The sequence below is a fragment of the Melospiza georgiana genome, chromosome 7, assembly GCF_028018845.1.
Source record: "Melospiza georgiana isolate bMelGeo1 chromosome 7, bMelGeo1.pri, whole genome shotgun sequence".
NCBI classification, from domain to species: Eukaryota; Metazoa; Chordata; class Aves; order Passeriformes; family Passerellidae; genus Melospiza; species Melospiza georgiana.
The window spans coordinates 29,715,382-29,728,768 of record NC_080436.1 but is presented as its reverse complement, the minus strand read 5'-3'; the positions used below and the strand labels follow the sequence as shown (position 1 = coordinate 29,728,768).

The 13,387-nt window shown below is 42.3% G+C and overlaps 1 protein-coding gene across 1 annotated transcript in view; it reads right to left on the bottom strand.

Moving 5' to 3' along the window:
* Window positions 1-13,028, bottom strand: part of SLC15A2 (solute carrier family 15 member 2) — a 39,338-nt gene extending 26,310 nt beyond the window's left edge. The window contains exons 1-6 of the mRNA XM_058027451.1: window positions 12,695-13,028; window positions 9,330-9,417; window positions 8,581-8,722; window positions 6,648-6,740; window positions 5,476-5,575; window positions 373-463 (exon numbers count right to left, since the gene is read on the bottom strand). Coding sequence (XP_057883434.1) covers window positions 373-463; window positions 5,476-5,575; window positions 6,648-6,740; window positions 8,581-8,722; window positions 9,330-9,417; window positions 12,695-12,826 — 646 coding nt within the window. The 5' untranslated portion in view covers window positions 12,827-13,028. The remainder of the gene's footprint in view (window positions 1-372; window positions 464-5,475; window positions 5,576-6,647; window positions 6,741-8,580; window positions 8,723-9,329; window positions 9,418-12,694) is intronic.
* Window positions 13,029-13,387: the final 359 nt, after the last annotated feature.

Sequence of the window (13,387 nt, the reverse complement as noted above, 5' to 3'; positions counted from 1 at the left end):
GCTAAGTTTTTCAGCCCTGATACTGCACAGGACAGCAGAGCTCATTTACCATCCATAGTTTACCTGAGGCCGAGTTCTTCACTGGCAGTGGGGAATAGATGACCATATGGGTCCTTCCACTGTTCATGTTTTAATTCTGCAGTTCAGGCTGGCTTTGAAATACAACCAGGAATATAATTTCTGTGAGTTGTCTGCCTGTATCATAAATCTGTTATGCTGCCACAGCAGGATTAACAAGGTGTAAATGCAATACACTGACCACTCCACAGATAATATAATTTCTGCCATTCTGTTGTCATAAGAGTCCAACTATGCACAGTAGAGTAGTTAGAGGGCAGCTAATTTACTGTTTTATTCTAAATCCACACTGACCTCTTAATACAGGAGTTACAAACGTGGAGATCAAACTTCCAGCATTAATGGATAAATAGAAGATGGAAAAAAACTTGCTTCTCTCTGAGGTCTAAAACAAGAGAAGACAATGTCAATGTCATGGCTAACACACAGCATTGGGCTTGCAAATTGAACACTATCAATTCTCTCGTTAGGAAGGCTGGGTAAATATTGACACAAAGTGCATAAAATGTTAAGCAAACAAGCTCGTGTTCAGGTGATGGTAAATGCTCGCACAAATCAGCTCACGTTACTCGAGAAGTGCTTTGGGGCTTTTTGGCATTTCAGAGGAAAAGCTGCTGCTTTGAGAGTGTTGTGAGACTGGAAGGAGGGGAAAGCATTTACTTATTCAGAACAAGTAGCATGATTCAGATCCTTTGTCACCTAATTCAATCCAATTTGGCATGGTTTGACAAGCTCATAATTTCTTTCCATGTCTGAGCTCTTTTTTTTTCCCTCCTCCTTTCCTGCGTACAAATAGAAAAAGTAACCTGTATATTTTAAGGAACTGGCAATCACAGCATAGATGAAAAAGTGCCAGCAATTGAGAAGTACTCATCAAAGAGGAGACCATCAAGGTGAGGCCAATCAACCTCAAACTAATAGGGTAAATTAAATCTGGGGGAGCAAATTCAAGAGCCTGACAGAGGGATCAACTCTAAGAGAAAGAGTTTTGAATTTAATCTAAGCTGTAACATATTATAGTTTATAGAGTCAAAAATTCCTGCTGATCTTCTTTATTCCTGCATAATTCATAATTTGGAAGGAATCAAGAATTTGAGGCAGAGTTGGGTCCTTTGTGCAGGAGTAACGTGTGTGTGCAGTCTCTCCTTGCTTGTGGAAGGGACATACACACACAGTCACAGTGTGCTGTATACAGTGTTAACCTCCTCCCTATGCCTGGTGGGCCAGCAGAGAGGGGAAACAAAAGCAGGCTACCTGACCCACCCCGTGCTCATGTGTATCAGCAGCTCTGGGACACCTGAGCTGATAAAGGGAGAGGGGAAAATTGCATCAGACATTGCATGGTGCCCGACAGAGAGAGCTCCCAGGGCACCTTGAGCCTCATCTCTGTGACCTGAGCATCATTTGAATGCAAAGCTTTAACTCAGCTGAGGGCTAGAAAACTCCTCAGGGACTGTTGTTCTGTCTCCTTTCCTTCTAATGTGTCCTGCTTCCGTCTGCTCCCTGAGACAACAATATTCACAAGGCTAGAAAACTGGAGAAAGCGTGAAGAATTGCAGGCAGCTGAAAGAGGACAGCTGTAAAGTAATGAATCCTGAGCTCCAAAAATGTAACAAAACTTTCTGTAACTGATGGTGCAGCCAACAGGAAATATTGCTACTCGGTATGGCAAGAAGCATCTTATCACAGGGGATTACTGCAGGGAAGAAAGGGAGGTGGGAGACTGTGAGAGGGCTCCTCTTCGTGCCCCCTTGTAAAGTGGGTGCTGAGAAGGTGAGGGTGAGAGCCCCATCACCTCCCACTGCCACCCACCAAGGAGACTGGGGGCCTCCTTACTTGGATTAAGGGCTTTCTGCCATGACCCACCACAGTTAGGAAGACCCCATCAACTGAGCTTTTGGCTTTTACACAATTTTATTTCCTAGAATTTTCAAGGCTGACCCATACATTCCTCTTAAATTATTTATCCTAGACGAAAGGATTTGAAAGCCTTATAAAAATCATCTCAATGGCATGTTCTCATGGTTAATAGAAAAGAGCAGTGGGTCTTACTATCTGTTATATTTCTTTCCTTGCTGGTAGTTTTGATAATCCAGAACTTTCTACTGCTAAACTAGTAAAATTATATTTTCTTTTTCATTCTACTTTTTGACTAGTTATTTGTCATCATAGAGAAAACTAGAGAGATGAGCAGCCTCAGCAATCTTCCCCATTCCTGGATAGCCCTCACATGACTTGTCAATGGTGGTGCAGAAGAACCCTCACAGTCCTGCCCTCTTCTAGCCAAATTGTCATGGCATGTCTCTAACCCTTGATATCTGAGCAAATCAGAATTTCTGAGAGTTGTGATAAACTCAAGCATGCAGCTCTTGACATGATAAAGTCTAGAGCAACAATTACCAAAAAGAATGTGGTAGGAAGAGAAGAAGATAGTGATGCATAAAGAATTTGGAGCACCTTATTTCACACATTTTCAGATTTTAGTGATGGAAAGAAAAATGGTCAGAGAAAAGCTGAAATAACTACAAAAATAATGACCCAGCACCTTGCAAATTATACTGATTGGAATAAAGAATTTCGTCCCTATTGTCTTAATCTTTAGAGCAGACACACATTAACAACATGATTTGGATTAGCTAATTTGAGAAAAGGTACTGTACATGATAATCCTGATCGCCTTGGCAACCAGAAAATAAAGAAACAAAGGAAAGCTATTTAGCCCCTTAAACACCATACTGCACTGTTTGAAAGCAGCTTTGGTCCCTAATTAATGGGTGCAGCAGCTTCACATTCATATAACATATTGTAAATATAATTTTGTTCTGGCATTTTTAACTTGGACTTCTAATCCCATAGACAAAGGCATTTGGAAATCTCCTGCAGATAAATCTGTTTTCCCTATCTGACATCCCACCAAATTAGTCCCCATCACTGTCTGCAGTAGTACCATTCTCAAAGTGGCAGACCCAAGACTATTATGCTCCTGAAGTACTTTAGAGAGAATCAGATTGATGTTGTGCATTTACCTCAAAGCATAAATTTGTCTCTAGGAATAGCAGGGGTAATTTAGTTATTTATACACAGAACTACCTCATTCAAAGTTTTCAGACAAAACAAATAAGCCCATGCACTTAAGGACTCAGATGAAGTTTATTGGCATCCTGAAAATTAAGGGGGAATGCTTCATTTCATAGTGAATTTTTGAAACTTATTTCAGCCTACCTGGAGTGGAAGAAAATAAAACATAAGACCCCTCAAACACCACTCCAGAGGAAAGAAACATTCTGTTTGGCCTCAAACCTTTCATTCCTTACAAAATCAAAACTTCTCATTCCAATTCTGATGACTTAAACTTTCTATCACATAGCATAAAACATTTGTTTCTTCTGAAAGGCCAAGTCATTTCAAAATGCTAAAATAGAAAACTTTCTATTTTGAAAAGAATGTTTGAAAAAGAATGCATAGAGCAGAACACATTGTTCTTATCAGAATGATTTTTACAGTTTTCTTTCTCTAAATTAGTTTTTCTTGAAGGTAGCACACGGGTGAATGTTTGAGCCTTTGTATTTGATAAATTTGTTGGAGAGATGTAGTTTGAATGCCAGAGAATGAGTAGAGGCCCGCACAACCACAGGCAGTTCAGGTTTTCTCTCTGTGATGCAGCTGTAGTTGTAAAGTTGGAATAATAATATGTATGTGCCTGAGAGGGGTGCTGAGATTCATTAGCTGAAGTCTGTGAAACACTCTGAAGATAAGTGTTACATATTATCATACTGTAATTAGGTGGTAATTGAAAGATGCTGGATAAACACTATTAATCATTAATATTCACAGAAGTAGCACTTGTGTAAATGCTGCTGTTGGACCTCATAGAATTCTTTTGGGACAGCAAGCCAGGATGTCCATGCACTGGGATGCATGCAGCTATCCCAGAGCACGTGTGCTGCGCTGCCAGCCTGCTTTTGGTCAGAGTTGTGCCAGCTGGGGAGGCTGGTGACCAGCAGAGCATTGCTGATCCCCTTTCTGCCACATCCCCTAAAGCACATGAGAGCGTGTAGACATGCCTGCAGGAGGATCTGCTTTGGACAAGTGACCACACAACATCCCATCTTTTGTTACTTCTTAGTAATCATAAGCTTCATCACTTCAGCATCACTCAGTTCATGTGCAGAAAGCACAAGTCTTCCCAACATTTTAAATTTAGTCTATATTATTTCATTACATGTTGACTTCATACTGGGGTATTGCAAAAGACAAGGAGAAAACTCCCCTACTGGGCTCCTTGTTCAAGGGGCCAACTCTTATCTAAATTGACCAGTGCTTTTCCTGACACACTGTTAGTCTAATGTCCTTTAATGCCTCCATTAATGGGAATTTCCATCTCACAAAGGCCCTAGTATTTTCCAGTGTTTCTCTAGATCTACTTCTGGAAAAAAATTTCACACTGTCAGTCCTAAATAATCCTCCTTGAGTTTAAGCCTACTCACCACAGACCCTCACACTTATTTTCTTTTTTGTAGCAGTGGCCTTCTACATATTTGATGACTTATGCCCTGCACACGACTTGGTGATTTGAATACTTGTCATTGAGAAAATAGAGATTTTTATTTGTGTGTTAGGTCAACACAAATCTATTTAACTTCAAATCAATTGAAAAATTTAGCATTTTGCCTGAGGATTAGCACTTCCTGACCTGCTTTGCTTCCTTTAAGTACTACCTTATCCCTGGTTTAGCCCCTGTTCTGAATAATGGGAGTTTGAGATTAATGCAGATGAGGAGCTAAGCACTCATGACAGAGAATGAGGACACAAAGCACCTGGACTACAATTCTCAGGATACACAGCACAAACACAGCTAAACAGAAACATTTTTTCAACTCTTCAGAACCTTTCATTCTGGAATATTCAGAAAACATTCTAGCATTACTTGCAAAACACTAGAATTTCCTACAGTTCTTTCTGAACAAGATCTGAGACACGGACTATGACTGATTTGAGGAAAAAATTCCACAGAAGCATAGGCTGGTGATAGTCTTTTCTTTCATTTGCCATATTCCACTGCAGTGCATTATAATCACCCTTGTTAAGATGTGATATATACACAGTTCTGTGATATGCAAGACAGGATTTTTCAAGTACTCTGATGTCCAATTAACATTTAGATTATTTGATGCAATTATGACCTATCCTTTCCAGTATCAATCCTGTTCTGCTGTCATTTTGCCTTCCTGAAGCATCTAGATTCTCTCAAGTCCTATGCAAGCCATCCTACCTCATGCCTTACTATGTCTTTTCCAGCAAATTTGCCTTATTCAAGCACAACAGGATTTTGATCACATAAACATCCTCACAAAGTAAGCAGACACCACAGATTTTAGGAAAGAAAAGAAGTCTTACATGTTCCTCTTCAAACTGGTCCCCACCAAATGCAGAGACACAGGGCTTGATACCTCCCGTTCCAAGGGCGATCAAAAACAGACCAACCATAGACAGGACCCTTCATGCAAGAACAAAAATATCACCATTGCAAAACCTTTCCAGAGCTTATGAGAGCATTTTAATGCCACCCAACCATGATTCCTCTGATTTTGTCTTTTGCACGCAGGTAATTATGATGAGCTAGATAAACAAACAAATTAAGTATCCTAATAATTTGAAAAACAAATTGATTATCCTAATTTCTGCATTCCATAGCAGTCAATTAACCAAACTGGTTTTGTCAGTTTCTTAGTGTTCTGAGGTCAAATGGACGTATAGGAGATCAAAGATCTGTGGAATTAGTTTTACTTATATGACAACAAAAGGTGTCAGAGATCAATTGAGAAAAAGAAAAAAAAAAGAAAAAGGGGAGTACTTTTTGCAACCTTGTAGTCTGGGTAAGAGCAAACAAACTGAATTAGGCTCCTTCTTGTGTGCTTTCTACTTCCCAGTGGTTTTCAAAATACCATTGTTGGCCTGACAGATTATGTCTCTAGGGAACAAGAGTATCAGGACTGACCAGGTCTGGGACAAAAGAAAACTGTTCTGTAAACAACATGTGCTCCTGCCTGCATGTGCATATTTTTTGAGCCATGACTACACTGACAAAACCAGCTTGGTGGTTTCAGAGACACTACTGTGACAAGCCTATCAGTTCAGAATCTAGAGGGTTGTATCCTGTGGAAGAGACAGACCCTTCCCCTGTCATCAGAAGGGTCCCATGCAGATGGGGGAACCTTGCTGAGCTGGGCAGCTGTGCTGATGAAATGAGCAGGCTCCAGGAAGGAGCCTGCTGCAGGCAGTTGGATACAGAAGACCAAACCGAAAGCTTGCTATTGCAGAAAAGGGTGATCCCAATGCCTGTGCCAAAGGGGTTAGAGTCTGTGTGGTGATTTCCAAATCCATCTGGGCATGTTCACACACTAGATCCACCCTTCTGCTCTTAGTCAGATATTTCTAACCCTTCCCTGATGAGAGTAATCCATGCACAGCCCCCAAAATGCTGTTCTGATGGAGATAAAACAAATTACAGACTTGGGCAAACTACCATCACAACCTGCTAGAGCACTGTGGCTTCAAGGGCTACTTACACATGAACAGCCTGGTTGCCCAGGGATGGAATGGCACCGACTGACTTTATCAGATGGCCAACAACATACACAATGGAGAGGTAGATGATCGTCCTGTGAGGAAAGCAAACAGCAGTGACTGGAGGTGCTGGGAGATGTACAAGCTGAAAACAGAGTGTGCCCATGGGCCCTGGCATGGCAGCTCTGCTTGGCTGGCACACAAGAACTGGTTTGCTCTACCAGTGGTACAGCGGACAGCTGTAATTCCTTTGTGTCAACACTGAGTGCACTAGAAGGAATAGATATGCAAATGGGATCAGATTAAGGAGGGATAGCCCATGCTTTATTTGCAGACATTACTGAACAGAATAAATGAAAAGTGTTCCAGTCTTGTCATGCATGGAAGACTGCAAAGAGAAGAGCACTGTTCAGGCCCAACTCAGTTTCCAGATTACTAATAACTGGCATTTTGTAGGATGTGCATAAGTGGATCCCTTGACTGGAAGGGATATCTAGAGACTGTTGCCCACATTCAACCCACCTAACCAACAAACGTGAATTAGGAGTGTGGTTTCCTCATTGTAAGTCTGTTTTGGGTCCCAAGTATCTCTGAAAGTCTAAGCTTATCTATCTGCCTCCCATGCGTTGGTGAGGGAGTGGAAGAAATATGAGCAGGATGATCAGACTCTTGAGTGTATTCTATTCCTTCACCACCCTCTAGATTAGGAGAAATCTATGTATTCTTGTGCTGAAGACACATACAGAGGCAAATCAAAGGACTTGTAAGGACAGAAACAGGACAGAAGTCCTATGAGCTTTGAGCATGGAAGAGATTCCTGATTCATTCAAACCCTGGTTGCAACAGCTAATTTAGCAGCACATCAGATCATTTCTAAAAGCCCCTCTAATCTGTTATATTGGCCAAGGTTCAGCCACTACAGTAAAAGCCACTTCCCATTAAATTATAGGGATTACTCTAAGGAATGTCTCTTGACTAACACATGAGCATCTGTATAAGGATTTACCTTATCACAAAATCGTGCTGCAAGATAAATATCCTCAAAACTAATGAACATTGCTATGTGACCTTAAATAATAAATTTATTAAAGTCCCACTGGTATTTGTTTGGGGTTTTTTTGGTCAAATCTTGTCAAATGGACAAGAAAATGACTAAAACTGAGCACAGAGAAAAAAAGGACATTGACAGGTCCTTAAAAACTTTCTTCTGGATAGGCATATGGCAGCTGTTTATTTCCTATAGAGACACCTCTGCCAGACAGGCTTAGTCTTAGAGAGAAAAGTTTAGCTGCACTTCATCACCCTGACAGCCAAGACTTCTCAGACAATGAAAAACATGCCAAGCAAAGAAAGTCCTATATCCAGCTGCTCATCACCACTCTGGGGCAGATGTTGGCTCCACAGCTTATCATCAGAAGGGAAGACTGCCTAAGGACTCTTACTGAGGAAGAGTCTACCTGGTTATGTGCTGATGGAAATTATTTGAGAGAACACAGATTAATCAGGCATAAAAGTGGGTGTGCTGATACACTTCCTATGCTGTGAGAAGTGTAAGTACATTACAGTTAATGATATCTGAATCTGAGATCTACATGATGACGTTGTTTCCTCACTATGTTTGAATCCTTCTCAGAAGCAGACCTTAGCAAACTGAAGGTTAATTGCCCTACACCTCAGCTTCCTGAAGTCAAGTAGGGAAGGACAGTGGAGGAAAAGGGTTATTGTAACATTTAATTTGTCCCAACTTTGTTGCCTATTGGCCTTTGGGTGTTAGACAAGCACAGAACAGCATCAGAAAACAGATCAGCTCTGTTAAAAGAGAGGGGCTGACCTTCACAAGTGTGTCTCTGCTGCACTCTGAGCTAGCTCAAAACTGGGAGCACACACAGCACTGTCCTTGCATGCTGACTAAATTAGAGAGAGGTCTTCACTCACTTGTATTTGCCCAGCCATGAGTCTGCCATGATGGCTCCAATGACAGGTGTGAAATAACACAACGCAGAGAAGGCATGGTACACAGCAGTGGAGAGATTCTCATCCCAGTGGAAGAAGCTTAAGAAATAGAGTGTCAAGACAGCTAAAAGGAAACAAAATAAAAATCATATCAGATAATTAATGTGTATATCTGCAGGTAAGCAGGATCATGGTGGCAAGAAAACTACTGATTTGTCTAGCAACTGAGCAGTGCTATGGAAAGATTTGTGCTTCCAGACCTGTTCCTCATAATCTCTGACACAGGAGAAGCTAAAATGAGATATATGAGTATCTGACGTCCTTTGCTCATAAACAGTTATGTTTAGCTGAAAAATGTATTTTCTAGCTTATCTTACCCTAACCTGTAGTTCTGTTTATGCACTTTTTCTATTTACAGATTAGGTGCCTGTAAGATTCAATTCCCAAACACACTGATTGCACATCAACTATGAAAGACATCACACAGTAGAAAACCAGGTTTGATATAGAGAATTGTACAATAATTTAGACTGGAAGGTACATTTGGAGCCCTCTAGTCCCAACTTCTTCTCATCTTAGATACAGCAACAATGTTAGGATACACTGTTCATATGTGCATTTCAAAATATCAATTAACTTTGAAAGACAGCTGATACTACACCCAGCACAGCTCAGAAACACCAGTGCAGCTTGTCTAAAGACATCAGGACAGGAAAGTCACAGCCACATACCTCTCATGCCATAGTAGGAGAAGCGCTCGCAGAACTCGTTCACCACAATGAAGGCAATGCTCAGGGGGTAGTTGGAGCCACAGAGTTTCTGTGGAAGACAAACAAGAACATATAAACTGTCAGAGCCTTCACCCCAGCAACAGATTCCCACAGTGTCTGGGTGGTGGAGAGGAGTCCAGTCCAAAAACCAAGTGCCCACAGCTGCTTGGCTGGCCTGTGAGCTGGACTCAAAGGAGAGAGTGTACCTCACAGTACTCTTGCTTTGATTAAGGCTCCCCAGTGAATCAGCCGGGCTGACATGAGCCCAGTAAGGACTGCCATGGGGATTCAGCAGCACACCATGCTTGGAGCTCCAGGAACTCCACTGGAAGGGTGCTACCCACTCTCAACTGCAATGCTAAAATGTCACTGATACCAAAAAAACCCCACCTTTGGATGCCTTTTCTTCTGCACTCCACATAAAGCTACCACCCTGCCCTAAAACTGCTCCCTCTTCTAGTACCAGATCAGACCTTGCCTCAGAAACTGGGAGACCCCAGGGATCTGCTGTCTGCTTCTGTGTGTAAAGCGACTCCCTCTCTCAATCTCTGCTCCTCACTTGTGCTGAGGTGTGCCACCACTCACTGCAGCAGAGCATCAGCTCTCTGTCTGACACTTCCTCAGGCATGGCATCCATTTCATATTTCAATATTGCTGGCACAGCTATGGATAATTCAATTTATTAATCAGAACTTTAAAAAAAGCCAATGATGAGACTGTCAAATCTGTCTAAGTGTGGCCACTCTTTCCCTGAGCCTGACTTTACTGCAGCTAACATCATCACTTCCCAAGTGAAATACAAAGCATTAAACAGATGAGTCTTGGCATGACCCTGTGTGGGCCTCTGTCCCTCTTGCTACCCCACCGTGGTTTGAGCTAAGCAGCTTTCAGATTCCAGCTGCTTAGTGGCTCCACCGCCTCACAACAGGAAAGCAGGTTTGCACAGCACTGCCCAGCCTCTGCCAATTAGCAGCAGAGGGGCTGGCCATGGATTTGGTGAGGAATCTGGGGGGAGTGTGATATTAACAGATGTAACTATACTTATAGATTTAAACAGCCATGGTATGGGCCAGTGAAGTGAGATGAACTATTCACATGCATTTCTGTGCCTCATGTCAGAAATAATGAATTCCTGTATTTCTTCCCAGAGTCCCAAATGCAAATAAAGTACCAAAATATATGTGTTTATTCAGGTTTATTTTACTACCAAGAGACCTAAGCTTATTTGGATTCCCAAAGCAATGGCATCAAGTTTAGAAGAGTACAGTTTAATAACGCTGTCTTCCTCAACATTATGAAAGAGCAACAAAACAGACAGAAAATCAAAACTCCACAACTCCCACCTCCCCCTTACTTTCCATTACTTAATCCTCTAAAGACAAATATTTTTGTCCATTTTTATATATAATATATATATTTTTCTCACCAAAGGGCTGTCTTTTTATAAGAAATCCTTAACCATGTTACTTTACTAGAGTAAATACATAATTATCCATTTTATTTATGATTTACTCTGAAACCATTGTGCTCAGCAATATGGCTTGTAAGAAAGAGTGGGCTCCCTTGGAAACTGCACTGGGGCCTCCTGCTTTTAGACTAGCCTAAAAATGGTGGCATATATAAGCTGTAAATGCACAAACACACAGCCATATGCACACACAGAATATTTTTCTCCAACAAGCTTTTCATAATAGAAGAAAATCCCTAAGAGGCAGATTATGTTTCATGTTTGTGCTGGGAGGCATTTTATGAAATTGGAAGTAAAATTGTACAACAGGGATTTTTTTCTTCCTCTCCTTCCCAGACCTTACTATACATACTCATGGCATTTAATAACATTTGGTGGAGGTACAGAGAGTGACTGTCCAAACCAGGTGGACAGGTGGCAGGAGCACTGCTGCCTGAACTCACCCCTCCACACGCAGTGCACAAGTTCCTGTGGATTTATTTGCACCGGTTTTAGGTGCAGTGACTCATTTCAGCCACTCCTGCTCTGGAATGGGCACCTCCTACAGACGAGAGGGAGAGGAGAGCAGGGGGCAGTGACTTCCCAGCTAAACCTTCCCAAGTGCCTGAGCCACCACCCTGAGTAAGTGCTTACAAACACAGAGCAACGACTTACAAACAGGGGTGCTTCCATCTGGCTTGTGTGTCATGAGATGGCATCAGCATGTGCAGAAACCCTCACATATTGTCTCCACTGTATCACTGACCTGCCTGTGGCCTGCCTGGACATCCAAAAGTGGGAAGCTTTCATCCATGTGGAGAGCCAGATGCGGTTTGCTCGCTTTCGCGGAGGAGGACCGTGCTCAGCAAACAGCCCCAGCAAAAGCAAGGAGGTTAAGCCTGGATTCATGAACACACAGATAGTCTGCAGTGCTTAGCTTCCACAGCAAGCCTGGGATCTGTGGGATTATGGATCTCTTAAAGATTCTGTGGAAGTTGATAGACCGTGTCTTTGGAAAAAAGAAAGTTCATTTAAAGTACCCACTACAGGAGACGTTTGTTTTCAGCTCTCCTTCTTGCTGACGAATGGCAAAACAGGATAAAGATTAGTATTTCCCAGGAGCTCTGGATATCCAATAGTTAATGTCTGCACAGTAATTAAAATTGAGTTAAATAGTTGGTTTGCTAATGACATGACTGTGAGTTTTAAGATCAAGTATTACATATTATCCTGCAAGTCAAAGCAGCTACAACCTAAGCCAAATTCTTCCTGAATGCTATGCAGTGAACAGTTTTTAGGGGTCAAGCACTCAACAAGAATTAGCCTGAAAACCTGCACAAACATCAAAGCTGCAAGGCAGCAACACATGCACCTGACTCAGGCTTTAAATCAGAGGCAAAAATGTAAACTCATGATTCTGGCACTGCAGTTGGTCTCTGTAACACTCACCAGTGGCCTGTCCTCAATCCCTGTCCTTCCTTCTGCTTTTCAGCATCTGGGTACCCTTCCCTGGTGGGTTTCATCAAACTAAACAGAGTTCAGCTCCCTCCCTCCTTTGCACAACAGCCCCATCCACTTCAGAGATCTAAGTTCTTTCCCACAAGGAACGTAGTGTTCAGGGAAAAGGCAATAAAAACCCTTACCCTTTTCCCCAAACATTCAGACAGTTTGTGCTTTCCCTTTAAGCTGTACTTTCTTAACTTAATCAGGTTAGTGGAGAGATTTTTGCCTTGAGTTGTTAAGGCTTATTTCAACCCTCTGCAAGAAAGGGTGTTTGTCTGTAGCCAGAGCACAACAGAGGAGAGAACAGAGAGATCTTGCAATGTTTAAAACAAGCTGAGCAGAAAGCAAAGCAAAGGAAACCAGCAGTAACACTTACCGGAGATTTTTTCTGAAGAGGGAAATCTCCTTTGGGGGGATCATCTCCTGCAGAAATAAAAGTGAACAAAGTTTCCTTGGATTCGTTTCTCTGAAAAGCGTTCATCTCCCCTCTCGCCTTGTCTCCCACCATGCTATGTGGCTGTGGTGAGTTGACTGGGAAGATTTCCAACCTCAGGCACGAAGTTTGATTCAGTTTGAGTTAACCCTAATTGAGCACATTTGTGCAGCCAGGGCAGAAAGGGGAGGGAGATGCTACCAGGAAAGACAGCTCCAGAGTTCAAGAGGAGTCAGGGAACACAGCCTAAACCAGTCACAGGTTGGGGCTGTCAGCACTTTGTGGCACAGACCTCCCTGTTGTTTGGCATGCCCCCAGCTATTTTACGTGCACCAGCCCAGCACGGCGCTGGATGCTGCACAGATGTGAGCTGAATAAAAATCCCAGGTCCCAGATACACCTACTGCCTGTGGATTTAGGAGCAGAGCGTGCATCTCCCTCCCCGTGTGGTAATGACAGGTTTACTCTGCAGGGATCTCATTTCACTGGAAAGCCACACGTTCCAAGACATAACTGCTAAAATGTTCATCACACCAAACCCTTGGACACTGGATGTCACAGATGCCTGCACTGTGTTAAATCATTTCTTTGCTACTGCAGGAGTGAAGTGACCCAGGGTTCATTCCCACAGCAATT